General features: G+C 38.8%; 3 protein-coding genes and 1 long non-coding RNA gene across 4 annotated transcripts; 2 read left to right on the top strand and 2 right to left on the bottom strand.

Moving 5' to 3' along the window:
* The first annotated feature begins 24 nt into the window (after positions 1 to 24).
* Positions 25 to 9,650, top strand: nemf (nuclear export mediator factor). Its single transcript, XM_005723801.1, has 32 exons — positions 25 to 229; positions 341 to 409; positions 1,239 to 1,341; positions 1,624 to 1,749; positions 1,867 to 2,015; positions 2,138 to 2,205; positions 2,301 to 2,390; positions 2,479 to 2,552; positions 2,624 to 2,694; positions 2,788 to 2,863; positions 2,958 to 3,098; positions 3,214 to 3,422; positions 3,515 to 3,688; positions 3,767 to 3,830; positions 4,729 to 4,817; positions 4,903 to 5,006; positions 5,087 to 5,149; positions 5,263 to 5,375; positions 6,294 to 6,351; positions 6,438 to 6,496; positions 6,582 to 6,702; positions 6,785 to 7,037; positions 7,128 to 7,170; positions 7,258 to 7,307; positions 7,414 to 7,561; positions 7,740 to 7,817; positions 7,928 to 8,143; positions 8,378 to 8,413; positions 8,542 to 8,648; positions 8,725 to 8,768; positions 8,854 to 8,933; positions 9,342 to 9,650. The coding sequence occupies exons 1-32, from the start codon at positions 171 to 173 to the stop codon at positions 9,417 to 9,419; spliced, it is 3,213 nt and encodes a 1,070-aa protein (XP_005723858.1). The 5' UTR covers positions 25 to 170; the 3' UTR covers positions 9,420 to 9,650.
* A 105-nt stretch (positions 9,651 to 9,755) lies between these two features.
* klhdc2 (kelch domain containing 2) lies at positions 9,756 to 15,201 on the bottom strand. Its single transcript, XM_005723802.2, has 14 exons — positions 15,082 to 15,201; positions 14,190 to 14,471; positions 14,018 to 14,097; positions 13,792 to 13,909; positions 13,539 to 13,651; positions 12,357 to 12,441; positions 12,083 to 12,166; positions 11,790 to 11,870; positions 11,581 to 11,639; positions 11,278 to 11,387; positions 11,116 to 11,188; positions 10,935 to 11,022; positions 10,797 to 10,849; positions 9,756 to 10,718 (listed from the first exon to the last, which is right to left on the bottom strand). The coding sequence occupies exons 2-14, from the start codon at positions 14,451 to 14,453 to the stop codon at positions 10,595 to 10,597; spliced, it is 1,332 nt and encodes a 443-aa protein (XP_005723859.1). The 5' UTR covers positions 14,454 to 14,471; positions 15,082 to 15,201; the 3' UTR covers positions 9,756 to 10,594.
* A 694-nt stretch (positions 15,202 to 15,895) lies between these two features.
* pole2 (polymerase (DNA directed), epsilon 2) lies at positions 15,896 to 21,867 on the bottom strand. Its single transcript, XM_005723797.1, has 19 exons — positions 21,736 to 21,867; positions 21,323 to 21,423; positions 21,158 to 21,233; positions 20,817 to 20,894; positions 20,568 to 20,661; positions 20,399 to 20,473; positions 20,194 to 20,277; positions 19,976 to 20,032; positions 19,842 to 19,890; positions 19,559 to 19,631; positions 18,804 to 18,976; positions 18,633 to 18,722; positions 17,253 to 17,307; positions 17,105 to 17,164; positions 16,937 to 17,014; positions 16,679 to 16,787; positions 16,326 to 16,502; positions 16,159 to 16,226; positions 15,896 to 16,051 (listed from the first exon to the last, which is right to left on the bottom strand). The coding sequence occupies exons 1-19, from the start codon at positions 21,804 to 21,806 to the stop codon at positions 16,033 to 16,035; spliced, it is 1,587 nt and encodes a 528-aa protein (XP_005723854.1). The 5' UTR covers positions 21,807 to 21,867; the 3' UTR covers positions 15,896 to 16,032.
* Positions 21,868 to 22,873: 1,006 nt separating this feature from the next.
* On the top strand, positions 22,874 to 27,670 carry LOC102196675 (uncharacterized). The gene is made up of 10 exons (XR_311473.2): positions 22,874 to 22,969; positions 23,246 to 23,378; positions 23,871 to 23,941; positions 24,166 to 24,283; positions 24,689 to 24,801; positions 25,396 to 25,483; positions 25,600 to 25,683; positions 27,316 to 27,396; positions 27,487 to 27,545; positions 27,651 to 27,670. It is a non-coding gene; the product is annotated as an uncharacterized LOC102196675 (long non-coding RNA).

Genomic DNA, 27,670 nt, shown 5'->3' with positions numbered 1-27,670 from the left:
ACCTGATCATTTTTGTGCCTTACCAGTTTCCGTAAAACTGCCATATGTGCGCATGTTCAGGAATTACCTGCATGTTTTCTTTGCCGATTTTGCTGTAGAAATGTGAATATTTTCCCTATCACTTTGAACAGTTCTTTTTTGTTGTTGCTGTACCCTGAATTAAAATCACGATGAAAACACGATTTACTACTGTGGATATCAGGGCCGTTATTGCCGAGATCAATGCCAAGTAGGTGCTTGTTGTTAAGCTAAGCTAAAATTAACTCTCGTCTGACTGGCTGTCCACTGCATATTCACACACTTTTAGTTATTCATGAAGTTTTACCTCTTTCTTCCGCAGCTACATTGGCATGAGAGTCTATAATGTGTATGACATCGACAACAAGACGTATCTCATCCGTTTGCAAAAGTAAGAAAACTGTCCTCTGAAAGTTTTTCTCTTTTATAATGAATAAAGCTAGTAAATACAACAGAAATATCACAAAACTAGCTATGCAGCAGAATGACATTGTTAGGTTTTGCATTTCATTTATGCTAATGACAATTGATGCATTCATACACAAGTTGCCACATTTCAGTGAATGCATCGTCTTCGGAAATATGTTTCAAGTGTTTCCCAGTCAGTTGCTGTTCATCTGCTGTAGATAGTTTTTTTTAGACTTGTCAATTCTTCTTTTGTTCTTTTGACTAATAGTTCCTTAGTAATCACCTTGTTAGTGGAAAAACACAATTTTATGCCCGTCAAACTGTGATGTCTGTATTTTGCATAGCTTCAGCTACAGAAATGGGGACAGATGTGTGCTTTTGTGGCAGGTTGCTAGTAACAGAGTTAAAAATAGAATTTAAAATTGATTTTAGACACATCACTCATTTATCCTTTGAGTTATGTGTTGGCCTGTTAGGTCAGTGTCAAGTGCCTAAAAAAACAACAACAAAAACCAACATTCTTGTGAAAATGGTCAGGTACAAGGACTGAACTGAAAATAAATAACAAGGCAACCAGTCTCCAAGGGAAACTTTGAAAGAGCCTTAGGTCAGTCAGTAAAGTCTGATATACTTGGAAAAGTATATAGAAATTAGGGACGGCGCAATACATTTGCACACTTATGATATTTTCCTTCCTACCAGAGCAGGAAATGGAAGTACTCAAGTAAAGTACTTTAAAATTAAACAGCAAATTTACTGAATTGTTTCCAGCACTTTGAATCAGTGAGAATAACAGAGTGTTGCATCGGCAGGCCTGACAGCAAAGCTGTTCTCCTGATCGAGTCTGGGACTCGTATTCATTCCACAGACTTTGAATGGCCCAAGAACATGATGCCTTCAGGATTTGCGATGAAAGTAAGACTATTTAAAATAATATAATTGTGTTGATATTTTAGGATATTTATTGTGATGTAATGAGTTTATTGTCCCTTTGGCTTCACTGTGGATAAATAATTTAATTACAAATTCAGTGACTGTATTGATTTGCCTGTCCCTAATAGATGGATCTATACAGTAAATGTAAATGTCATTACAATGACTTGTGGTTGTTGTGATTTATTTACATACTACATTTGTGTTTGTTTGTTTTTGGATCACTTGTTGTGATGAAACTGATGTTAAAGATGTTTTTTTCAGTGTCGAAAACACCTGAAGACACGCCGACTGACTCAGATTAAGCAGCTTGGGATCGACCGGATTGTCGACATCCAGTTTGGCTCAGATGAAGCTGCCTACCACTTGATTATCGAACTATATGACAGGGTCAGAAAACATTTCAGATGCTTTTTACATTTCATGTTCATATTCAAAACCTGTTACTTACGTGCAACCGCATATCTGTTTATGCCTATTTGTCGGGGTGTTCATCTCCATTTTCAGGGTAACATCATCCTTGCAGATCATGAGTACACCATCCTGAATCTGCTGCGGTTTTGGACAGCAGAGGCAGAAGACGTTAAGATTGCTGTGAGAGAGCGCTACCCTGTGGAAAGCGCCAGACCCCCCGAACCTCTCATCAGTTTGGAGCGGCAAGGACCTCTTTACTAGTTTCTGGATAAACTGAACATGGTTCAAAATTTAGTTAAAAAAAACCAAAACAAAACTCAGAACCTTATATCAGTGATTTATTGTTGTTTTTTTTTTTATTTAGGCTGACTGAAATCCTTAGCAAAGCACCAAATGGGGAGCAAGTGAAAAGGGTCCTGAATCCTCACCTTCGTAAGTATCCAGGCAAAAGATACACAAGTTTAATCTTTTGTTTCAACATGTAGAAAGACTATGAATCTTTTTTTCCTTTCCTAACGCATCCACAGCATACGGAGCCACTCTGATAGAGCACAGTTTGATAGAAGCAGGACTGTCGGGCTCTATCAAAATTGACAGTCAAGTTGATTCTGCCCAAGGTATAGTAGGGCAGTTAGACTATTTTATTTCTCTTATATTTTTCTATAAATCTCCAACTAAATTTGGTCTCCCTGCTTTTTTCTTCAGTTGCTCCTAAAATCCTGGAGGCTCTGCAGATTGCAGAAACTTACATGGAAAAAACTGAGAACTTCAGTGGCAAAGTAAGCAGTTTTTAGATTAAGATTCTGTAGTAGTCTGATTGAATTCACTAACTCTTCTTTATTATAACAAGGGTTACATCATTCAAAAGACTGAGAAGAAACCAAGTTTAACTCCTGGCAAACCCAGTGAAGAGCTTCTCACGTATGACTCTGCTTTTACATCAAGGTGTACCTTTTTTCATCTGGTTGTGAAGTAAAGGATTGTTTAGCTCATGTGTATGATGTCTACTTGCAGATACGATGAATTCCATCCATTCCTTTTTGCCCAGCATGCAAAAAGCCCCTATTTGGAGTTTGATACCTTTGACAAGGTACATGTTAGCGCAGCTACATACCTGGGGGATCATAATTAAGTTATTTTTTCAAGAAAAATAAAGACTAATCCACCACAATAATCTGACACAGGTGGTAGATGAGTTTTTTTCCAAGATGGAGAGTCAAAAAATTGACTTGAAGGCCTTGCAGCAGGAGAAACAGGCTCTGAAAAAGCTGGAAAATGTTAAGAAGGACCATGAGCAGAGGTTGGAGGCCCTGCACCAAGCACAGGTTAGCAGCAAAGGCTTTACATACGGTAATAATTCTTGCTTGTACGCACAAGGAGATGTTGAGGACAATAACCACTCAGCTGATCGTGACTGAAATCTCGTTCTGTGTGCTGCAGGAGGTGGACAGAATAAAGGGTGAACTAGTGGAGATGAACCTGCCTGTGGTGGAGAGGGCGCTGCAGGTGGTGCGCAGCGCACTGGCCAATCAGGTGGACTGGACTGAGATCGGTGTTCTTGTCAAAGAAGCGCAAGCTGCTGGAGACCCCGTGGCCTGTGCCATCAAAGAGCTCAAGCTGCAGACCAACCACATCACCATGCTTTTAAAGTGAGATCACCCCAAAAAGCAATGAACTTAAATGTCGTAATTTTTATGTGAAGTCAGATTGATATACGCGTGTTGTGTTGTGTCACATCCAGGAATCCGTATATTTCTGAGGAGGATCAGGAAGAGGAAGAAAAGAAAGAAATTGTGGAAACGAAAGGGAAGAAAAACAAAAATAAAGACAAAGGACAGAACAAGAAGCTGCAGAGGAACAAACCCATGTTGGTTGATGTGGATCTTGGGCTGTCTGCTTATGCCAATGCCAAAAAGTAGGTTGATGTGTGATGTGCACACAATAATGCATTATGTGGGGAAAGTTGATAGACTTTATTATTGTGATTTTTTAGGTACTACGACTCCAAACGCAGCGCTGAAAAAAAGGAACAGAAAACCATTGAAGCAGCAGATAAAGTAAGAAAACTGTCTTTTCATTTTTCCATATGCCATGATGTGATTGTACGATCAGCAGGAAGCAAGATCCAGATCTGTTCTTCTAAGGAACGTTGTTTTCTTATGCATTAAAAAACTCTCCTGTGGAACAAACTCCCAGTTTTTTTATGCGGGGGAGCCAAGACACTTTCTCTATTTTTAAGATTAGACTTAAAACGTTCCTGTTTTAGTAAAGCTTATAGTTAGGGCTGGATCAGGTTACCCTGAACCATCAACTAAGCTTTGTCCACACTGGAAGCGACCACTGACTGTACAAAGCGCATGATACCACTGGTGATGGGAGGTAGGCGTGAGATACATTTTTATCTCTTCTGAGACGGGGCGACTGAAGCGACCACCACTAAATAAAATGCTACCATTGCCTGGCATATGACCTGGAACTAATTGCAGTGGAGAAATGAATATACTCAAGCCGACTAGCCGTCACCTTCAGCTCTTCTTCACTCATCTCTTTTTGCTTCCCACGTGTTTGTACACCACTGCTGTATTTAATCATAAGTTATCACTAAACTCTGGAGCTCTCTCTCACAGTTTCTCTCTTGTCCTTTTTCTGTTTGCTCTTTTTATTTTCCCCCCATACCCCCAACCAGTCACGACAGATGGCTGCTCTTCCCTGTATCTGGTTATGTTGGCGGTTTCTTCCTGTTAAAAGGGAGTTTTTCCTCCCCACTGTGAACAGTGCTTGCTCACAAGGGATCAACTGATTGTATGAGTTGCTTTCTACTACTGCCGGGTCTTCACGCTACAATAAAATGCCTTGAGGCTACATCTGTTGTGAAATAACAGAATAACATACTTTATACTCTTATACTTTAATTTAGATTTTACTGATAATTTTTCTAACTTAATGTCACTAAAGGCCATGAAATCAGCTGAGAAAAAAACACAGCAGACCCTGAAAGAAGTCCAGACAGTGACCACCATTCAGAAGGCCAGGAAAGTCTACTGGTAAGACATGGATGTGTATGTGTGGGAACTTTATAATGTGCTTGATCTGTTGAGTCTGCTTTAACTGTCTGTTCCCGTTTGGCAGGTTTGAAAAGTTCTTGTGGTTCATCAGCTCCGAGAACTATCTCGTCATCGCAGGAAGGGACCAGCAGCAGAACGAGATGATCGTTAAACGGTACCTCCGGGCTGGTAAGGAAGCTTCTACACACTTCTCTTGGAAAATAAATACCGTCAAAATCTGGTTTATCACTTGTTCTATACTTTCTCAGGTGACATCTATGTTCATGCTGACCTCCATGGAGCAACTAGTTGTGTCATCAAAAACCCCTCAGGTAAACTTAAAATGCAGCTTTCAATGCATTTCCCCCCACTAAACTAGTTTAGGTTTCTCTGAGTTAAACTACTTTCTCCTTACACCCTCCACTTGCTCATCGTCTTGCTCCAGGGAATCCCATCCCTCCCCGTACTCTGACAGAAGCTGGCACCATGGCTGTGTGCTACAGTGCTGCTTGGGATGCCAAAATTGTCACCAGTGCTTGGTGGGTTCATCATCATCAGGTGAGTCTAGAAAACTCTTCATGTTTTTTATGTATGTATTATCATTGAGGAGAGTGATACGATTCATCCCAATGAATCATGACGTTATCATTTTGGAATATACAGGCGCTATCAAAGAAGGAAAAACCTGGTGATTCAGTGCATTTAGATAGTCAGCTGGCCTTATTGGTGAATCTAGACCTGACCAACTGAAACAGCCTCAGATCATAACATTTTCCCACAAGCTTCTGTGGTAGGCACTGGGCACGATGAGTGGATCACCTCATCCGCCTTGCTTCTTACCTCGACGCACCTATCACTTCAGGACAGGCCTTATCAGAGCACATGACCTTTTCCTCATTGCTCCAGAGTCCAATCTTTATGTTCCCTAGCACTCTGAAGCCTCCTTTCCCTATTAGCCACACTGATAAGTGGTTTTCCTTATTTAATTCTTTAGTCTCGAGTTGTCTTTGCATTGTCCGCATGGAAATGTTCTTACTTTCACTATTAATCAAAGCTGTGAGCTCTTCTGTTGTATTTTTCTGATTTAATATGCAATCACTGATTACAATCCCTCTTCCTAAGAGATGGTTAACCACTAATCTCTCCAGGTTATTGTAGTTTCTGTAGTTTCCTTACTTGTTTCCTTTGCTTGAAGCAGGCCAATAATTAAGTCTTTTGATATATTTTGATATGACTTTGGACATGGCTGTTTAAGAAATGAGAAGCTACTCACAGATATGTTAGTTTTAAAGCAGCCATCCTGTTAGCAGCCAAAGACTGCAGTAATTAAATCAGGGATACACTCACAAAATTGCTCCATACTAAAGTCTAAACACTCTCTGGGACCTTTGAACTTACAGGCATGTGGTGTTTTTTATAGTATAATTGTTTATTAATAAATTGATAAGTGGTATTATGTGTTTTGTTCTCCCCCAGGTGTCTAAAACCGCTCCCACTGGCGAGTACTTGACAACTGGAAGCTTCATGATCAGAGGTATCAAAGAGCAGAATTCGAATGCACGAAAGACCGACTACAAAGAGATACGATGGGACTCATTTTTGTAATTTTTTTTCCCTTAGGAAAGAAAAATTTTCTGCCACCTTCTTACTTAATTATGGGCTTTGGGTTCCTCTTCAAGGTGAGTACCATCACTAGCTGTGAGTGTATTTTCAAGCCTTTATCATTTTTAAAGAATTCGCTAATGTTTCTTCTGCTTTTTACAGGTGGATGATCAGAGTGTGTTTCGGCACCAAGGGGAGAGGAAGGTGAGAACCGTAGAGGAAGACATGGAGGAGGCCACATCCAGAACTGCCGAGCTATTAGATGAGGGAGAGGAGCTCATAGGTAGGAAGAAGCCATCAATGATGTAATTTCTGTCTATATCTATCTATATGCATTTGTTGAGCCATTTCTGCTGCCTTTCTAGGGGATGACAGCAGTAATGAAGATCAGGGTGAAGAAAGAGCAGACGATGGAGAGACCAAGGAGGTGGAGGTGAAAAAGGAGGACGACACAGAGGAGGAGGATGATGGCGCGAGTGGAGAAGTAGACTCTGCAGCAGATACAGGAGAGAAGGTGTCAGAGCGGAGTGACAGTGGTATGGAAAAAGAGAATGAAGAGAGTGAAGAATTCAGCTTTCCAGATACGACCATCACCCTCTCTCATTTACAACCCAGCAGGTAGTACCACTAACCAAGCAAAAGAAAAGCCAAACAGATGTATATTTGCAGAATTAAAAGTACTTTAATAACATTTTTCCTTATTTCTAGGAGCTCCCAGAATGCCGGCTTCAAAAAAGAAACAACTGCTCAGGCAAATATTACCATCTTTGGACATTTAAGTTTTTTCCATCTCATTTAAAGTACAATAAATAGCAATTTTTTATTCATTGACTTTCAGGATGACGTAGATTCACAGGGGAAAAAACACATGACTGCCAAGCAGAGAAGGTGAGCGTATAACCCAAATGAAAATCCTGTTTTATATTACAAGCGGATGATGACAGCATGAGCAGAGAAAGATGACCGGTCGCTGTGTTTTTGCCTCCTCCTTTAGAGAAGAGAAGAAGAAGAAGCAGCAGCAGAAACTCGAGGGCTGTGAGACTGAGGAGAAGCCTGACAAGTCATCCGGTGGACCGGTGGGGGATCAGGGGTCCAAAAGTGGCAGTGGACCCTCTCAGCAGCCGTTAAAGAGAGGTCAAAAGGTGAGACGGACGGATGAAGTTGGCATTTTTTGTGCTGTGCAAGCATCACAGGTTTTAAAACCTTTTAGTATTTTTTTTAAATTGAGAGCTGAAGTTTTACTAAATGAGAAGATTATAAGATTACATTTAGTTTAAAAAATGGGCTAAAGGTACCAGCCACACTCTTTTGTCATTACAGAACAAACTGAAGAAGATCAAAGAAAAGTATAAAGATCAGGATGAAGAGGACAGAGAACTGATGATGCAGCTGCTTGGGGTGAGAATGAATAGAAAAACCCTTACATGCAGCTGGCACTAGTACTTGCAGCGCACGTGGTTCTCGATGGTGTCGCAGTAAATAACATTTCAGCTGCTTTGCTTCCTTAGTCAGCTGGTTCCACGAAGGAGGAGAAAGATAAAGGGAAGAAAGGAAAGAAAGGGAAGGGGAAAGAGGAGCCCGTCAGGAAACCGGCCGCTCAAAAACAACATCAGAAAGCTCGTAATGTGGAGACTGCTGGGAAGAAAGCAGAGCAGGGTGGAGGGGAGGAGGAGGAGAAGAAGCAGCCCGGAGAGGAGGGAGGTGCTGCAGAACAGGAGGATAAGGTAATGAAAGGATTCAGTATGTGTATGTATAATATCTGATTATGTTTACAAAGTTATCTGCATAAAAAAATAATCAAAGTCTGCCTCCTTAGAAGAAACATATAAAGAAATTAAGAGTAGCTCAAGACTTTTACACAATACTGTAATTAGAACAAACCTATCTGTGGCTGTTTGGTGACTCATGGCCACAGACTGGTAGCTGGAAAGGTTCAACAAAGCTTTCTTCTCTTTCAGGAAGATGAGGTGGACCAGGACAATCCTGGAGCAGAGGTAAGTTTGCAGTATAAATATTTAAATATGGATTATTAATCCTAAAAAAGAAATCTGTATGCCCTTTAAAATTACTACTAAAAAGAATAGCTTGATTTTAAAGGATTTCTTTTTGTCTGTTACTTTAGGAAGCAGAGAATCTGCTCACCTCTCTAACAGGCCAGCCACATCCGGAGGATGTGATGCTGTTTGCAGTGCCAGTCTGCGCTCCGTACACTGCTCTTTCCAATTACAAGTGAGTGGTATCAGCTTTTCCTTGTATTAGTCAAATTGAAGAGACCAAAGCCTAACTGCTTGCTTGTCTTCTGCAGACACAAAGTGAAACTGACACCAGGTTCTCAGAAAAAAGGCAAAGGTAATTCAGAAAGCTTTTGACTGACATTACTGTAAAGATAGTTTCTTTCAAGCTGATGGTAAATTCTTGTTCGTGCTCCTACCAGCTGCACGCACTGCAGTGTTCAGCTTCATGAAAGCCAAAGAGGTGTCACCAAGAGAAAAAGACCTGTTCCGCAGCGTCAAGGTACAAAAAAAACCTTCTTGCCTTTAAAGAGTGCTTTCTGTTAATTTGTGTTGCTAAATATATATAGTTAGTATCCATTAGAAAATAACTACAATCCAGTCATTTATCAAGGAATGCTACACAAAGAAGCATTTTAATAAAGTCGCCTCACTTGTAGCCATTTCATGAGATTAAAATGAATGAACTTCAGCACAGTCATCTCACCTGTTGCTGAATCTTTATTGGATTACGTTTAGGGTCAAACAGATGTTTCAGGGTTTTTTTTTTAACTTCACATTTTCCACCCAACAAACTGTAAAAATAGAATAATCTTATCGATAACTGTTTGAAACTGTTACGGCGTGGAAGCACAGTTTTCCCTTGTGTTACAATTCAAACTGTCCCTTTTCTCACGACGCTCTGCCGCAGGATTCTGACCTTTCCAGAAACATGCCAGGAAAAGTCAAGGTGTCTGCTCCAAACCTGCTGGCTGCCAAGAAAAAATGAAGGATAGAAGACACGAGCCGGAGAGACTTTTGAAATTTACAGCATTTCTTCAGCACGGAACTGCACCTCAGTCCGGTTCACCGAGACTCTGCCGACTTCACCTATATTTCAGACATGGGTGGTTATTTTCTCAGAATTCTTGAGATTGTATTTGGTGAACCACAACATGTAACAAAGCTGAATATGTCATGTGTTTATTTTCTGAGTACAAATTATGCATTGCAGTAATAATATGCCTTTTTAATCCCACACTTAAAAACAAACAAACAAACTAAATCAATCAAGGGAATTTTGTGCAAACCAGGCAATTCCAAACAAAGCCGCAGCCCCAATAAACTTGCAGTGAGTTATTGATTAAATTAAGTTCGTATGCTACAGTAGCCACTTTCAACAATTTATTTTCTCCAATTTCAGGCTTTAAAAGCCTCTTTGAACGTACAGAATCACACACACACACACACACACACACACACACACACACACACACACACACACATAAATAATCATATATACACATAAAAACTTAAAGTTAGCATTTCTGTGCCTTAAAGTAGATAGTCATGTGTAGCATAAAGCACGAGTTTTAGGTCTGTGAGAACTTCGGAAAATCATTCAACATCAATAAACACTGTATTCAAGATATTCTCAAAAATTATAGTAATAATTACAGCAAACTTATTTTTAATTTGTTGTTTGATACAGAATCACTGTCTTAATGAATTTAAGTTTTGTTTTTAGTTCACGTTTGTCGTCATAAGACGCATCTAATCTGGACAGAAAACGACGCCATCATTTAAGCTTTTCATCACTACTGTCGAAACGACTCATCAAAATTAAGATGGGCAAAGAATGTTTAGAGAGAGAAAAAAAAAAAAAAAAAAAAAAAGCTAATCCCAAATGTAGTGAGAGGTTTCTCCTCTGTGCTATCGCATCACCACCACCACTCAACAATGATGGTTGTCCCGGCAACATCTATAAAGGTGATTAACAGTTTTGAGGATGGCCTGTGAACCATCATGCGTCAGGCGGGACCCATTTCTAACAAATCCGAAGCCGTTCAGCATTCCTTGGAGAGGTTTTTATGTATGAAAGTATCCACTGACATGAAAAGGACTACCTGCTTTCAGAAAGCATGTATCCCTTCCACGCATACATATTGTCCTCTAATTGTCCTCTTAAGAGCCCAGTGTGTTGACACGTGCCATTCTCTGTTTGAGGCTGTGCAGGAGGTGTTTAGGCAAACAGTCCCAGTAGCTAGACAAACGCTCCCTGTGCTGAAGGATGGTCTCCATGCAGAACCTGGAAATTGGAGAGTTAGATGAACACGACGTGATGGCAAAATAAATTGAAATGGATTTCAAATCTGTATGCACTCACCGAACTAATGATTTGGGCTGAACATTGAAAACCAGCAGGTCATTGCTGTGTGCCTGTGAAGTGGAGGAAAAAATCTAATTCACCAAGTGAAAATTTGCATTAACTGCAGGTTAAATTGAGATATGATGACCATCTTACAGCTCTGTGCTGCGACAGCAGGTTGTTGGCACACCCTCCGAACGCAAACACTTCGCCATCTGGACCAGCGCACGCTGTGTGCCACAGCCTAAAAATCACAAAGTCAAACATTGTCCACATTTTAGCTCAGGAAAAACTGCCAGCGCACTGCCAGCTGTTCACAGTAACGTGAGATGGTCACCTGGGGCTCTCTGTGTGACTGTGTTTGAAAGGCTTCCATTCATTTTTGCTCACACTGTACAGCCAAGCATCACCTAAAAGACAGAAAAATAATCTCTTTGAGATCAGGTATTATTTTAGGACCTCTGATTATTTGCTCCTTGAGGTCGAGTGTCTGACTCACTCAACGTCTCCCTGTCTGTGGTGAAACCTCCAAATAGCAAGATGTGGTCTGGTGACACAGGAGTGAAGGAGTGCCAGGAACGGCCCACTGGACCCTGCTGGGGAACGCTCCTAGAACAAGGCACAGTGGGTCACAGGGGAATAATCGGCTCAGATAGTCTTGCAATTAGAAACGTGATATTAAAAAAAAAGAAAAAAGATTCAATTCAAAACCTTTGCTATGATCCATATAATATGTATGATCTGATTAATAAAAACCTTTATAGTGTGGATTACATACCACAGCACATTAAGAAGCACTTACATTTCATGCCACTCCCACGTGTCCAGGTCAAGATAGTACAGGTCATTTAATCTGTAGTTCTGTGAACAAAACAAAAGTACATTTGTTTATTTTGAAAACATCTTCATCTTTAAATGAGTGCACACACTTATGCACATAATTTAGGAGTGGAAAAAAAAAAAAGAAAAGTGATGCTTTGATTTGAAATCTCACGTTTTGCCCATGCTTACCTTGTATCGGCCACCAAACACATAGCCTCTGTTGCCAACTGTTGCGCAGGCATGAGCTGCTCTGGGTGAAGGGGTGTCCCCCTGCATCAGGCCAAACCAAGACAAATTGAAAATACTGTTTAAAGATCACTAAGATCTCTCTTTTTTTTTTTTTTTTTTAAATTAGAAGAAAAAGGGAGAGGCTGTTTGATTACAGAGGATGTTTCCAAGTTTTACTGCAGGGCAATGTGACACACGCATTTGTGTGTATGCATAAAATCGAATGTGCTGAAGTTGTAAGGAAGTGTTTTTACCGTGGTAATTGGCTGACTCCACGTTGACGTCTCCAGATCCAGGATATGGATGTGGTTGTTCCAGCCTCGCCCAGGGCTGTCCCACTGTAGCGGTGAAAACAAAGAGGACATGGCAGAGGGATACATTTAGATATTAAGCCGTAATTATTCAAGAAGCTCCAGCTATCAAAAGTACATTTAATTAGCAAAAACAGCATCTAATGGATATCAAGACAATTTTATAATAGTTTTGTTTAAATGCATCATTTGTCATAAGATTTTTGTTTTTACAGACCACAAGAGAAGACGATTCATCATATTCAAAAGTCCCTCGATGAGCGCCCTGTGCAGCGTAGCCATAGCCCCCAAAGTAGATAATTCTGCAATCATTCAGACAAATTACTTACATATTTAAAATCTTACAGAAATGATCTCTCTTATGCATTTCTCATTGTGTTGTGATCAGAAATGACCACAGATTTATCATGAGCATGAACTCTGGACTTTTAATGATTTCTTTGGACTGTTTTTCCAGCGTGGAAGGATTGTACATGTGTCTTTAATGACTTAAAAAACAAACAAATCTCTAATCCACACAGTGTCAAAAGCATACATACAAGCTCAAACATATATATAAACTCACTTAAATCTTTTAATAAGTGGCTCTGAAGGCAAAGGCCTCATTAGTGATCGTGATTGACTACAACGGGTAGTTTCTATGTGCAGCATTGAAAAGGATTTGCCTGACAGCAGTCATTGGACTGACCAATACTCAGAACAATGTGAAACTTCAAGAAGATATAAGAAGGAAAATTTTAGATTCACACACATTCAGATGTGTCACCACTTTGTCCAGTGTCTAGAGGAAGAACCAAACTGTCACTTTCAGATAAGAGGAAATTGGTTAGGATGTTTACGAACAATCCAGGAACCACCAAGGCTCAAGCCTGCCATGAACTGGAAACTGCTGGAGCGCTAGTGTCACCAACCACAATGAAGCAAGTATTGATGACTAGAAACAGCATCTGTATGTATGTATTTGACCCTGTTTGGATTAGAGGAAATCCAAAATAAATTCAAACTTGTGCACTCAGTCATTAATGATGTCTGCCGTACAATCATTCCATCCTGGAAAAAGAAATCATTAAAAGCCAAATTACCACAACATTCATTTCTACAATTAGAGTATGTAAACTATACAGTAATAAAACTTCTAAAACAACGACCATCATTGTGTCAAAATTAATGCCATTTTACTTTCAAGTAAACTCAAGATCAATCTATTGTTTTTACTCTTTTTATAGGAAAAAAAAAACATTTCACAGTTAATCTAAAAACATGTTTGTCAAAAGAAATGAAGGATTGGTGAAACTGAGCCTTATTTTCTCAAGCACAATGAGTAACTACATAAAAAAATAAACCTGCATTAAAAAAACCTCCAAAACAAACATACAAACAAAAACCCTTATCCTGTTACCGGTTTTTCTGAACCCAGCAGCCCAGCTTGTCCTTGGATGATGGCGGAAGTCCTTTAAGATCCCTCATTTCCTCCCACACAAGGCTGGGAGTTCTCAAGGGCAAGCGGTAAATCTATACGAGCAAAGACGTTTTGTAAAGACTGTCCGCTCGCACAGCTGGCTGATATGTTTTTAAGGTAATGTGATGCAAGCACCTATTTAAAAACACCAGAAGCAGATAGGAAATTTAGTCTAACCCTAGTCACACCCTACCTTGTTTGTGTTTCCCCGGGCGTGATGCCCCCCGAAAAGGTAGAGAACTCCATCAACACACACCCCACAGCTGCCTGACATCGATGTGTGGAGGCTACCTCCAGCTATATGCTTTGTCCTGTAAATAGAAAAAAAATAAATATATATATATATATATGCTTATATTCATTTTTGTACACAATTACAAAGTAGAGGTATGATTGGCTTGCAAGCCAGATGCCCTCACCAGACTCCTGACTCCATGTTGTAGGTCCAGATCTCGTTTCTCGGCAGATACAAGTCGAAGAATCCATGGTTTTCAGCATTCTTGTTCAGGAGGATGAACAGTGAAATTTAGACAATTATGGAGACGGCAGAAAGATACAGAAACATAATGGCAATGCAGTTTAGGAGCATACCTTGTATCCACCCCACACATACATGATGTTTCTGTCAACCACTGCTATATGACCACTGCGCTCAGCTGGGGCGTCCTGCTCAACTGCTTCAGCGTCTAATAACTGCTCATCGTCCACTTCCTCATCTTCCTCGTCCTCATCCATATCTTCATGTAATATCCAACCAACTAATCTGTTATCTTCATCTCTATCCGAGTCGTTGTCATCCTCTCCGTTGGGCAGATCTCCCCTGTCTTCTTCCATCTCTGCCCTTCCCTCTGCCATGCCAGCCTCTTTTGTTTCCTATCAAAGCAAGACGTAAGGTACTGAGAAATCGACTAGGTTATTGCCAATAGGATTATTCTATTAACGCATTAATCCCGGGCCAAAAATAATCTTTAAAACAAGCAAAAACAAACAATCAAGGAAATGACCCACATTTAAAACAGTGGAGGTGAGCAAAATTAGCCATAAAAATAGAACATGCTCTCTCTGTGTCAAGTAGAGATTTGCTTGTTTCTAGGTCAAAGTCACATCATCATTTACCATGGCAGCGGATTGTATCATGTTAGCAAGTAGCACGACAAATGCTGACCTACTTTTCTACCTTAACTATTTAGGCTACTAGCCCAACGCTGGCATTTAAGCATACCTCTAATATTACATGGAAGACTTATAGTGAATAACAGCTTAACAAAATGCTGTTAATTCATATATTTGTCTAAAATTCTCTTCATTGCTTTGCTGTAATTCGTGCTAGCAAGCACCAAACAGTTATTTCCCTCTGCAGAAGAAAAACACACCGAAAACTGTGCGCTAAATACCGCTCAGATATATCTACCTCGTTTATGTCTAAACTAACCAGAATTCAAATATCCTACGCAAAATCTAGCCAGTCCTGTCATCGCTTTACCTTATCAGATACTAGGGTTCCTTGCAAATTTCAGTAGCAATGCGCCATTTATGTAAGGTCATCACAATCTTCTGGGGGGCACGACCGGAAATGACAGACTTTTTAAATCCACCATCTTTATAAGGTCGGAATTAACGGGCTAGGCCGTCCCGCGTTGTATAAAGGTTTTATTATTTATATTATTATTGTTATAATTACTACTACTACTACGAAGTCACTACTGCTACAGGACAACTCTCATATAAGAAATAGGTACGCACAATTAGGTCAAAATCAAATGGAGACGTTTTTCTTTTCAAAATAAAAGTCTCCACATTTAATTGTTTTCATTAATAGTAGGGTGGAAAAGTACCCCCAAAATTTAAGACTCCCAAACGCAGAACAAAGCGCAACAACGCTTTTCGTTTCGTTAAAGTTTCATATGAAATGGATGTTATATAAAGATAGAATTATAAAAATAAATAAATAAATTGCCAAGCTGAATGGGAGAGGCTACAGCAGAACTCAAAGCTCTGACTGTGCTGAATCCAACAGCATATATGCCTGTATCAGGGACAGGATGCATCTATCACAAGAGCCACTCTTTGGTATTTACCTTGCACATTAATTGAGTAAAATTGGTTGCACATATAAAAATGTGTCGGTCCTTTTGAAACAATTTTAGAAAAACATATTTCACAAAGCTACGATATAGTGACTATAGAGGGTAAAACAGATAGGAGTTGATAATGTTATTAACTTAATGCTACTGACTACTAAGGATGGTTCAAGTTGCAATTCAATGCATAGACACAAAAAGGTCAGAAAGTTCAGTACAAAGCATAAAAACTTTATTATTCCTCATAGAACAAAGACTCAAAGACCATAAAATTATTTGATTACCAGTCAATTTTCAACATCTAATATCATACAAAAATAATGTACAGTCAAATTGCAAATCCGGGATTTTCTTCACAGCCCTTGAAGTTTGCTGTCAAGAAGAAATAAGAAAACTGTTTAGTTTGAGCACAATCACCATTAAAACCACCATTGTCACTGTTAAATACACCAAAAACAAAGAGAGAGGAAAAACCCCACCTGTCCTCAACTGTCCTGTTGGATGGATAGTACACCTTGAAACCGAATCCACTTTTTGGGAAGGAACCCTGACAAAGTAAACAGGTTAAAAAAAGATATTGCTTACTTATATTAGAAGAAAGCATCCTCTACGATTTTCTGACAAAGAATCTGTCATTCATTCATACCGGGTTGACACAGAGGCAGTCTGTGTTAGTGATGCTGAAGGGGTCGTATTTGTCTGCGAAGACGATGACGTCAGGTACCGGGTAGACTCGTAGGGAAAAGTCATAGGCCCAGAATACAGGACTGACATACAGAGGCAGTGGAGTCAAGTGACCCTGGGATAGGATTGTCCTAACAAACTGAGAAGAGAAAGAAAAAGAAAAATACTACTATCACTACTAAAAGCTACTTTTTGCTTTAAAAATATTAGCAAAAAATGATTAACAAAGGCTTATAAACCTCTGACAACATGATGAATGCTGAAGTGATGATTCTTCCTGTATGAACAGGTTTGTTAAGAAAAGTTGAAACTCACATGGTTTGGAATGTCAAGATTGTTATTGGGCAATCGGACACAATTCCTACACATCTTGTTGACCAGGTCCTCTCTGATAATGATAATCTCGTGGCTGCAGTACTGAATCCTGTCAGAGAAATATGCATCATTACATTATGTGTCTGCATGGTTTTAACTAAAACTATTCAAAATCATATCTAAAACCTGTACTCCAAGCTTAATTAAACACACTAGCAGATACTTGTGCATCAAATAAGAGCCACATGTTTGTTTCACCTGCATGGATTAGTTGTGAACACAGAAAATGGCACTCTCTGTCTGAACTCCTCTGTGATGTGGTCTGCCAGGGGAGGTCTGAAACATAGTTTACCCACATTTGTTCAAACCACTCGAATCAAAATCTCACAGAATAAAGTTGAAATTTAAGTGTCTATTAAGGTTTACCGTGGCAGGATGGTGCCTGGACCAGGGTCTTCAGGACCGGGAACAAACACAAAGCGACTACTGCGGGTTTAAGATGAACACACTGAAACATGAGTAAGTAGAAAACACAACAATAGCAGAACAGAGTGAAAAATCTATTAGAGCTTACCTGCTATGAATGCTGGGGTATGAGCATATAGCATCAGCAAGGGCTTTCAGTGACTCTAAAAAACAATAAACAAAATTAATAATACTAAAAAAAATGAGTAAAACCTCTGAAAACCTTTGTCTTTGTCCCTTTATTAAATTGTTCGGATGTTCTACAGATTTTAGCATTGACCGATTATATATGTATAGCTATTCAAAATATCCATCTAATCAGCCAATCACATGGTAGCAACTGAATGCGTTTATGCATGTGGAAGCATTTAAGACTTAAACCATACAACAGAATAGGGAAGAAAGGTGATTTAAGCAGATGTGATTGTTGGTGCCAAAAAAGCTGGTCAGAAACTGCTGATCCACTGGGATTTTCCCACACAACCAACTCTGGACAAAACTGGCTTGTTTCCTGATGGGCAGTCAACAGTAACTCAAATAACCACTTGTTACAACCCTGTATCCTTAAGAGCATCTCTGAATGCACTACATGTCAAACCTTAAAGCAGACGGGCTACAGCAGCAGAAGATCTCTCTGATTGCTACTCCTGTCACCTAAAAACTGTGAACTGAGGCTACTATGGAACCGGCTCATTAAAATTGTATAACAGAAGATTTGAAAAATGTTGCCTGGTCTGTTGAGTCTCGATTTCTGCTGTGGCATCAACTTTAAATGCCACAGCCTACCTGAATATCATTGCTGATCATGTCCACAGGGTATCCATATTCTGATGACTGCTTCCAACAAGATATGACTATGAAAGTGAGTTTACTGTACTCACATGACCTCCACAGTCACCGGGCCTCAATTCAATAGAGACATTTGGGATGTGGTTGAATGGGAGATGTCCAGCCAACAAATCTACAGCAAGTGTGTGATATTATCATGTCAATATGGACCAGAATCTCTGAGGAGTGTTTCCAGCAGCTTGTTATTCTTCTTATCGTTTTAAACAAATAACACTGGCTTGTGGCTCTTTATTCACTCTCTGTTTCCTATAACAGTTAATGACTTGCACAGCAGCCATATTTGCTCCATAAATAACGTGCACTGAAGTATGAGATGGTCAGAGTATGCAGTATGTCAGGGGCACTAATGTTTTCATTCCACGGAGGAATTTTTTGAGGACACACACACCAAAATAATAGCGGACAGCAGAGGACACGTCGTTTCACAGCTGTCTTGTTTAAATAAACATTCCTGGAATTGTCACAGGACATACGTGACAGGAAATCGCTGCGCTTACGTTCAGCGTGAGCTCCATATCACGGCCAGTCAATTGATCCATACAGTGTTTACACAAAAAACTTATGTCAATAAAATTTTAGAGCATCTGTCAAAACTCACAAGCAGAGATTTCAAGATGTTCAGTGTGTTATGAGACTTTACCTTTGAGTGATTTGAGCTGTGTCTTCCCATACGGGGCAGAAGAGAAGTTTCCACAGAAAATGAAGCAGGTGGGGGGCATGGCAGCATATCCTGCAATTTAGAAATGACATCAAAAATGTTACTGGTGTCACGCAAAAGTGTACTGTTGACTTGTAAAGTTCACTATCAGACCTGAGAACATGATGTTGAGCTTTTCCATCACTTCCACACTGTCCAGCCAGACATCGGAGACGATAACAAACATGGCGTCTTCATTCTCCTCTTCCAGCTGCTTCAACTTTGCGGACGTTTTCACTGAAGTGGCAGATGGACCTCCAAAAAAGTTAATGTTTCCGTAGTATGCTCTGGAAATAATATAACAATTACACTAAGGAATCAGAATCATTTTCTGGGGACCTCATATAATAGAGCCGTAGTTATCAAGGAATTCAAGTAAAACATGAAATAATACTGTGGACCCAAGCAGGACAGCCCAAATCCACAATTGCTCATCGTGTTCTCATAAGATGCTGTTTCTTAACAATCCTCTAATGATAACTGAATTAAAATTATACACTTTAAAAGTTTCCTAAAAAAACATTTTTAAGTCCTGCATTCTGACTACAATAAGGCTGGGGAACTAAGCCCTCCTGTAACATACTGTGACTGTATTCAGTCTTTATAGTCTGCTGTTGAGAAGTGTGATCTTGGCATGTCTGTGTAGCTTATAATGACGATGATCTCCGACTTAAAGAGTATTTGCCTTCATATTAATTCAGTGGCATTTTCACAAATTAACAAGGAAGACAAGTTAAACTGACTTCACTTCACTGGAAGCTCCTTAACTTTTAGTCTGAACATGATCTCACACACACAGAAACTCATACTTTATACTAGAATGTAATGTCAAAATGTATATTTTGTAGTACAACTACTCTTCCTCTGACCTTGTGGCTGATGAAGGCTCTGTTGGTGGGAACCCGAAACCATTGACGTGGAACACAGAGTCCTCGTACCAACCTAGAAAACAAACCGTGAGTTGCAAATTCACAAATAGGCTTGGATGTGTGTATAAAATCCATCCATCCATCCATTCGCTTCCGCTTATCCTTTTCAGGGTCGCGGGGAGCGCTGGAGCCTATCCCAGCTGTCATAGGGCGAGAGGCAGGGTACACCCTGGACAGGTATAAAATCCACATTTTGCCATTTTTACTAGAGTAATTATCTTACCTTCTGCCAGTACAAAGCAGGATTCTGTGTAGAGGCCATTATGAAACTGGTGAGAGTGGAGCTAAGGAATTTATCTTTTATATTCCATGTGATTTTGCATAATATGAAGGACTTTTATTAACATCAAAGGATATTGCTTTGGACAAGTCCAGCTGTATTGTTCCACTTGGGTCCTCCAGGTAAAATTTACCCTGAAAAGAATGGTTTTCAAATGTTAAATGAACCAGATTAAACAACAACAACAACAACAACAAAATCCTCAAACTGAACAGAAAGTCACAATTTTCATCGCATTCAGTGAAATGGAAAACAAAACAAAACATAATCTTTTATATTTATCTGGATCACTAACCTCTTTCAGTTGTGTGATCATACCAAGTACAATCACCTCTCCCAGTTTAGCTGTGCTACCAAGCAATGCTTCAACCGTCTTCAGCTAGGAAACACAAATAATGCTAAAAATGGTTAGTTAAATTTGTTTTGTTTTTTTTTAAATAGCTGACATGAGGTAATACACGTTTAACACAGTGTCCATTACAGTAGCTTAGATGTGATACCTGAAATTTGTTTTGACCCTCTTCAACAGCAGCTCCTATCGCTGGCGGGGTGAAGAGTTCATGGCGATGTGTTCGCTGCAGAAATGAATACGACATGCACACTATACATATTAAAAATGGCAGCAAAGACAGCAGGTCAGCCTGGAATCATGAGACAGATTTTACTGACTTGCTGAAGGATTGTATAGCGCTCCCTGAAGAGTTCAGCTTTTTCTCTGGCCAGGCCACACAGACTGGGGGCTGGATGACTGGTCATACTGATGCTGGATGGAAGTCAAAAGTCAAAATAAAAGCTTTACAATCTTTGCCAGACACACTGCGGTCTGCAAAACAGCAGAAACATTTATATTTAAACAATAATTTACATTAACTTTAAAACAAAAGAGAAAAAAAACAACCAAACAGTTGTTTTACTCACGGTACAAATTTCTTCCTCTCCACACTGTAAATGTATCTGGGCACATCAAAGGCTCCAATTATGTTGAAAACATTATCTCTGGAAGGGACGACTCATATAAGTAAACAAGTTAATCCCAACCTTACTCTACAAAGAACCTGCAACTGAATGATTTCTGTCCCAGCATTTAGTTTTTACCGGCATTCATTATATTAAAATGCTTTATGATCAATTAATTAAGCACACTGTGTCAGCTTCTACATGAGTAATAAGTCCAGTGGATATTTCATTTCAGTCGATGTACAAAGGACACCCCGAGTCCTTCCAAAAATATTAGAACAATGCTATTTTTTTAAACTTACATTGTTTCGTCACAAGTTTGAGTGCAATCCTGCACGGCACTTTCCACCACGGACAGCTCGATCATGCTAGAGGACACTGCGCGAAAAATCAGTACAGTCACAGTCTGAAAAAACTCACATGGGAGCACAAACATAGGAGCACACAACAAGCTGTACTGCACTCACATGGCTGTTTTTCCACTGCATCCAAAACCCTTTCAATAACATCATCAAGTTCAGAATGACTGACGGACTCCAGCACCTCTACAAGGTACCTGCTGGCCTCACTGGAGCGCAGAACAAGAAGAAGCCAATCAACAAATAAATAAACAAAGATAACAACTACATGACTAAACACGGTCCAACTACATCGAATTATATGTGCACATCCAATAAAAATGAAGTCTAACAAAAGTGTAAAAAGCTTTCTTTGTTCGTTTTTAAAAACATTTTTTCTGTATTTAATAAGGCAAAATACAGAAGGCTTGCACAGCGAGCTGCCTGTTCGTAACTTCAAGATGAAACAAAAGACGTCGTTGTGTTTTCGAAAGTTTTCAAAGCAGAAAAAAAAACATTTTTATCTACACAAGAATACATACGGGCGCAGTATAAGTCCTCTCATCTTGAAGCCAGAAGACACTTTCGTCTTTATTCTGCGTGCAACATCCATGATTATTTCTGCTCCGACTCAAGCTTTGGCGCTAAATGTCAACTTCCGCAAACTTCCGCAAGTGTCGTCACTTCCGTCTTAGGGGCCGCCTCTATTTCATTAAAAAAAAAGCGAACTTGAAAACAAATCTGCCGAATCATTTTCACAAAATTATGTTTTTTTTTACTGTGAATTTCTCTTTTAAGTCTATTCTAATTATCCATTATTGTGTTTTTTAATACAGGCTAAAGATGCATAAAACATCACCTAGCTTTTTAAGGATAAATTATTTATGAAGAACAAAAATAATAGCAATAATAACAGAAGTTATCAAAACGAAGCGCAAAAGGTGTTACATTGTTTATATTGTATATTTCTTAGCATGTTAATAGTGATTTGACAAAACAGAATACAATTACTCTATCACGTGTCACCTTATATTTTACTGCCATTTATAGACTGTGATAATTATATAAAACATAGTAGTTTTATTATTTGTCAGTAAGCTACCATAGTGAACCATACGTTAGTAATTGTTTATTGCCACAAATTAACTGTATCGATGACACAAACAATTCTGCTCCAAAACTGTAGATTTGTCTCATGGTATTTTTTGATTTCGAAATTGATTTTGGAAAATATTTTTTTTTTTGGCTTTATTTCAGTTTTTTAAAAAAAAATCCTTTTGAATATATTACTGACTATATAGTGTAATTAGTCATAAGTACTGGTTATTAGTGCTTATGAATGGATGGACAGAGAAACTGTCCATGTTGTACAAGCTGAACAACTGTGCCTTTCTGGGTCTTCTTTTGAAACAAACAAAACAAAAACAAAAATCTATACAAAAATAAATAAATAAATAAATAACAAGACAAAATGCTGTCCAAGAGTAAAATTCTTGGCTTAAAATCTCGAAATTTTGACTCAATAACTTCAAAATTCCGAGTTAGGTAATGTGGTACATCAAACATTTGAGATAGTCTTGTGTTATAACGTTGAAATTGTGAGATTAAAAAAAAAAAATAAAATAGAAATTTTATGCTGGAAGAGGTTCACCGGAAGTAGTATTTTATTTTGTAGCTGTGTTTACAGTATTTGGCACCGAGGCTTTCTTGTCCAAAATATGTAGGTTTAAAAACATGAAGAAATAATATCCGACAGCTAACAGCGCGTTGCGTCCCGTGAGTATGCACTAAGTATGGTTATTTAAACGTTAGTTTTTCAGTGTTTTTGTACTGTGGTTATGTATTAACCTGTTCCGAGCTTTTGTCGGTTGAATTAGTAGACTACCATTTTTTTCTTTTCGCATACCCAAATAATATTTAGCATAAACCGAAGACAGTAGGATGGTTCGAGTTTCTACTCACAGTTAGCTGTTGCCTTTGTTCTCGTAAATACATATAGTTGAGCATAGGTGAGACATTTAGACATTTTTTCCTTTTTTGTGTGATTTTTAGGTTCAAGTGCATGCCTTCACGTCTCTGTGTGTAAATATCAGTCAGTTATGGATTCTGCCTTTGAGAGGCACTGCTCGGAGCTGGTCGCCCGGGAACGAAGCGGACATACTGCTGTGTTGCATGACAATCTCCTGTATGTGTGGGGAGGCTATATGTTGAGAAAACACTGAAACATAAAAGACACAAATGACAAGGAAGAGAAGGGAAATTTCTCCAGTACTGTATTAAACATGTGATATTTAAATGGTGGCATTAACTGTATATGCCAATTTATACCTAATAAAATTAAAAATAAAAATACATTCATAAATAAATGAGGACTGCTGTGCATTATTATATGTAACAGGTTCTTGCTTTTTTTTTTTTTTTGCTTTCATTTCCCAAACCACATGATCTAACTCCACCGCCTGCACCTGTATTATAATGCTTCTTATATGTTAATAAGTCAGTAGTGATGAAACATCTATTAATATAAAATATTTTTTTTAGTTTCATTTAATTTCGTTTTGTTTTTCATTTCTGACTCAAACACCTGACATTTCACTGGAGACAGATGAAAATATAAAAATGAAATGAGACGTTATGCTAAAGTGCTTAATTTATTTAATTATTTTGTTCTTTCCAGTCTGTTGCTGAGGAAGAAGTTTTCTTACCTAATGATGAAATCTGGGTGTATGAACTAGACGCAGGTATTTGGTAAGAAGACTGAACAAATTCCTGCTTGCTTCTGTTTGCAAAACAAAAAATACCAATGCCTGTTAAGCCCTGACTTTCACTCTGTTTTTCAACTCGTGGAAATTGTGTTGGAGTCATATGACATTTCAGTTATGTTTGGACTTACAAGCACTCTCCTGGGGCTGTTTGACTTCTGAGTTGTGAGTTTTTCTGCATTTTTCTTTTCTTTTTCCATTTTTCTGAAGGAAGGTGTTTCACATGGATGGGGACGTCCCTCCCCCCATGTCTGGGACCTGCAGCTGCTACATGAATGGACACATGTACATATTTGGAGGTTGTGATGACAATGGACAGACCAATCAGGTTTGACTAATATCTGAGTGACTGTTAATGACACATGTTTTTTTTGTAAACATAGTTATGTTTACATTGTGTGAATGCTTAAGGTTTAGCAAGCACTCCCGATGCTTTCTTTCCTTATGTAAAATTTGCAGAGATAGTGTTTTAAAAATAATGTACATTTTATGTTTTTTGTGTCCATGATCAGTAGCTGGAAGTATTGATCGTCTAAAGATTACTCTGTAGTGCCTCTAGTGGTCAAAAACTCCACATAAACCTTATAATGTTGTGCGAAACAGAAGTATCTATGGGCATGAACTTAAGGTGGAAAGACCGGAAAGACGCTGAAAGAAAATGTTAAATGTTGATAAATAAATGCAGCAAAGAGATAAAGGAATGAAGATTTGATCAGTGTTTCTCATCCTACAGATGTACGGCGTCAACCTGGAAGATGGGAAATATACATGGAAGAGGATAATGCATGAGTTTGGCTCAGCCCCCTCTCCCTGAGACAAATTGTCCTGCTGGGTTTATAATGGACGGTGAGCACAGTGAAATTTTAATCAAGTTTAATTTTCAGCATTTTGCTACCACATAAATCACTACAGGGAATCAGTAGTTGTGAACTAAAATCTATTTTTAAGATTACTTGTCAAAAACTGGTACTAAAGAAATTTTGAGGACTAGATACTGAATTTTCCCCACATGACACTGGTTTGGAAAAGTGAAAGAAAATGGACAGATAAATAGATAAATTAGGTTTCCATGTCTTTTTCCTTTTTTAAATTGAATGCTGGGTGTTTGATCTTACTTTGATACATGAAGTGAAGAGGCTATCCATGTGTCTTTGTTTCCTGCACCAATTTCCGAGCAGATTTGGATGTCCACACAATCAACATTTTTTGTTAACAAGTTAATCTTGTAATCTTGGTTTTACTGTTTTTGGATTTGACGTTAAATCCAGGTTTTGTCAGGCTTTCAACATCTTTTTAGCATTCTTTATCTTAAAGTCATCATCCGAACAAAAACACAACCTGTGTTGAGTTTTGAAAACTATTCAGCGTTACGTCTGTTCTTGATTGGATGTATAATTTTATGTTAATTGGAAATTATTTTTTTGTGTGATATTTTTCCAGGCTCGCCTACTTTGGTGGTTATGGTCACAAACTACTGAGTGATCTCGACCGGAGGAGTGGAAGCTTTATTGTGGATGAAACTTCATGGGTAGGTTTTTTGTTACTCACTACAAGTCTGTTAGCTGTCTCTGTGAGATTTTTTTGAAGGTTTTTGTTAGAAAAGTTAGCTTCTTTACACCTGCTTAGCTCTTTTGTTATTGCCAGGTGGGAGATGTCTTTTGGGGATGGAACAATGAAGTTCACATATTTGACCCCATGCAGTCCAGCTGGAGTGAACCGCGGACCCACGTGAGTTAGTTTGAGATTAATTCATGCTGGTATTGACTGAAGTCAGGAATTTCATGTGTGGGATTTTTCCCCTGATGCTATAAAACTTTAATTAGTAACTTCACAAGTGGAAATATAAATAAAAGATAATTATTAAGACCTAAGGCTAGGCATGTTTGACTGTTGCTCTCAAAATGTTCCAAAATTGAGCACATGCAATCTTTATACAACACTTTGATGAGACAGTGTATAAGAAATGTGGAACATCTTTGACTGCAGCTCCTGCAGGGCATGCTTACACAGCTGAACAGAAACAGCTGATGCAATATTTCATCATCACCTATGCGTGTTGTTCTTATCCAGTGCAATCTGTAAGAAATGCTACCATGTACAGTGTGAAAAAGGGTTTGCCCTTTTGCTGTTTTTTTTGCATATTTGATTTACTTTCATATTACATGATCGTCATTACAGATCATCAAACAAATTGGAATTTCAGACAAAGATAACCAATGTAAACGCAAACGGCAGTTTTTAAATTATGATTTCATTTATTAAGGGAAAAAGGCTATCCAAACCTACCTGAAAAACAGAATTTTCCCCTTTTTAAAAAGGAGTTAACTGTGATAAACCGCAATCTGAGTTCAATTTCACTATCAAACCCCAAGACCTTTAGACCTGTTGGCTCAAGAAATCACTGAAATATAGTCTGTCTAACAAAGTGAAGTAGGCTAAAAGATCTCAAAAAGCTACAGAAACAACTGAAAAGTCAAATTATTGACATATGTCAGTCTCGAAAGGGTTGAAAAGCCATTTATAAGGCTTTGGGAATCCAGTGACCCACGATGAGAGCCATTATACACAAACGGAGAAAACTTGGAACAGTGGTGAACCTTCCCAGAAGTGGACAGCTGACCAAAGTTACTCTAGGAGCTCATTGATGACTCATCCAGGAGGTTAGAACAGAAGTCACAAAAACATCTAGAGATCTAGAGAGAGAGGCCAGCCTCACTAGCCTCAGTTAGGAGTTCATGATTCAACAATAAGAAAGAAACTGGGCAAAAACAGCATTCATGGGAGACCTCCAAGGAGAAACTTGATGAGCTCAAAGATGTTTGGTAAAATATTCTGTGAGACAAAAGTTTAACTTTTTGGAAGGTTTGAATTCCTTTACATCTGGCATAAAACTAACACAGCATTTCAATACAGAACAGTCAAAAATGGTGGTGGTAGTGTGATGGTCTGGGGACTGGGATGACTTACCGAAATTAATGGAGAGCAGATTGAGTAGAAAATGTCAGATCATCAGTTTTGTGCACCAAAGCTCAAGCATACTTGGGTTATGCAGCAGGGACAATGATCACATTAGAAAGTCTATCACTGAATGGCTAAAAAATAAGTAAATGAAACAAAATTAGGTAGTACATTTCTGTGTTCATAATGCTATCTATTTTGAAAACACCATTGGTTGAAATGCTCTTAGACACTCAATGTTGTACAGAAAAGGTAACTTTGACTTTCAGAAAGTCTGGAGAACTCATCAAGAACTTTAAAAACAATTCCAATGACATCTGGGTCCCTGGAAGCAAAAAAATAAAGAAATGTTGGAGTAGCCTGAGACTTTTGCACAGTACTATACACTGTTTTTGCTTGCAGGGCTGAGCTCCTGCTCCAAGGGCAGCCCATGGCAGTGCTGCGCTCGGTTGCAGAGGATACATTTGTGGAGGTAGAGTTATGGTAAGAGTCCCAGTTGGTTTTCGATGTAGTGTTTATGGATGCATGTTGTGTTGATCAGAGAAAGTTACTTGTGCTGTTTTTTAAATGCAGGAAACCAGGACAAATGACATCCATTGCTTAAACCTTGAATCATGGACATGGTCAGAAATGTATGTAGCCATGTGTCATTGCTATACTGTACCTTGTCATGTGGTGTATGCAGAACCTGAGCTCACAGTGAGTTTTTAAGTTAACATGCCAAATCGGTTTTCCAGAATCCCGTTGTCCCCAACTC

Source organism: Pundamilia nyererei, unplaced genomic scaffold, assembly GCF_000239375.1.
Source record: "Pundamilia nyererei isolate P.nyererei 1_Seehausen unplaced genomic scaffold, PunNye1.0 scaffold00010, whole genome shotgun sequence".
NCBI lineage: Eukaryota > Metazoa > Chordata > Actinopteri > Cichliformes > Cichlidae > Pundamilia > Pundamilia nyererei.
This window is presented reverse-complemented; position numbering and strand designations above follow the sequence as displayed.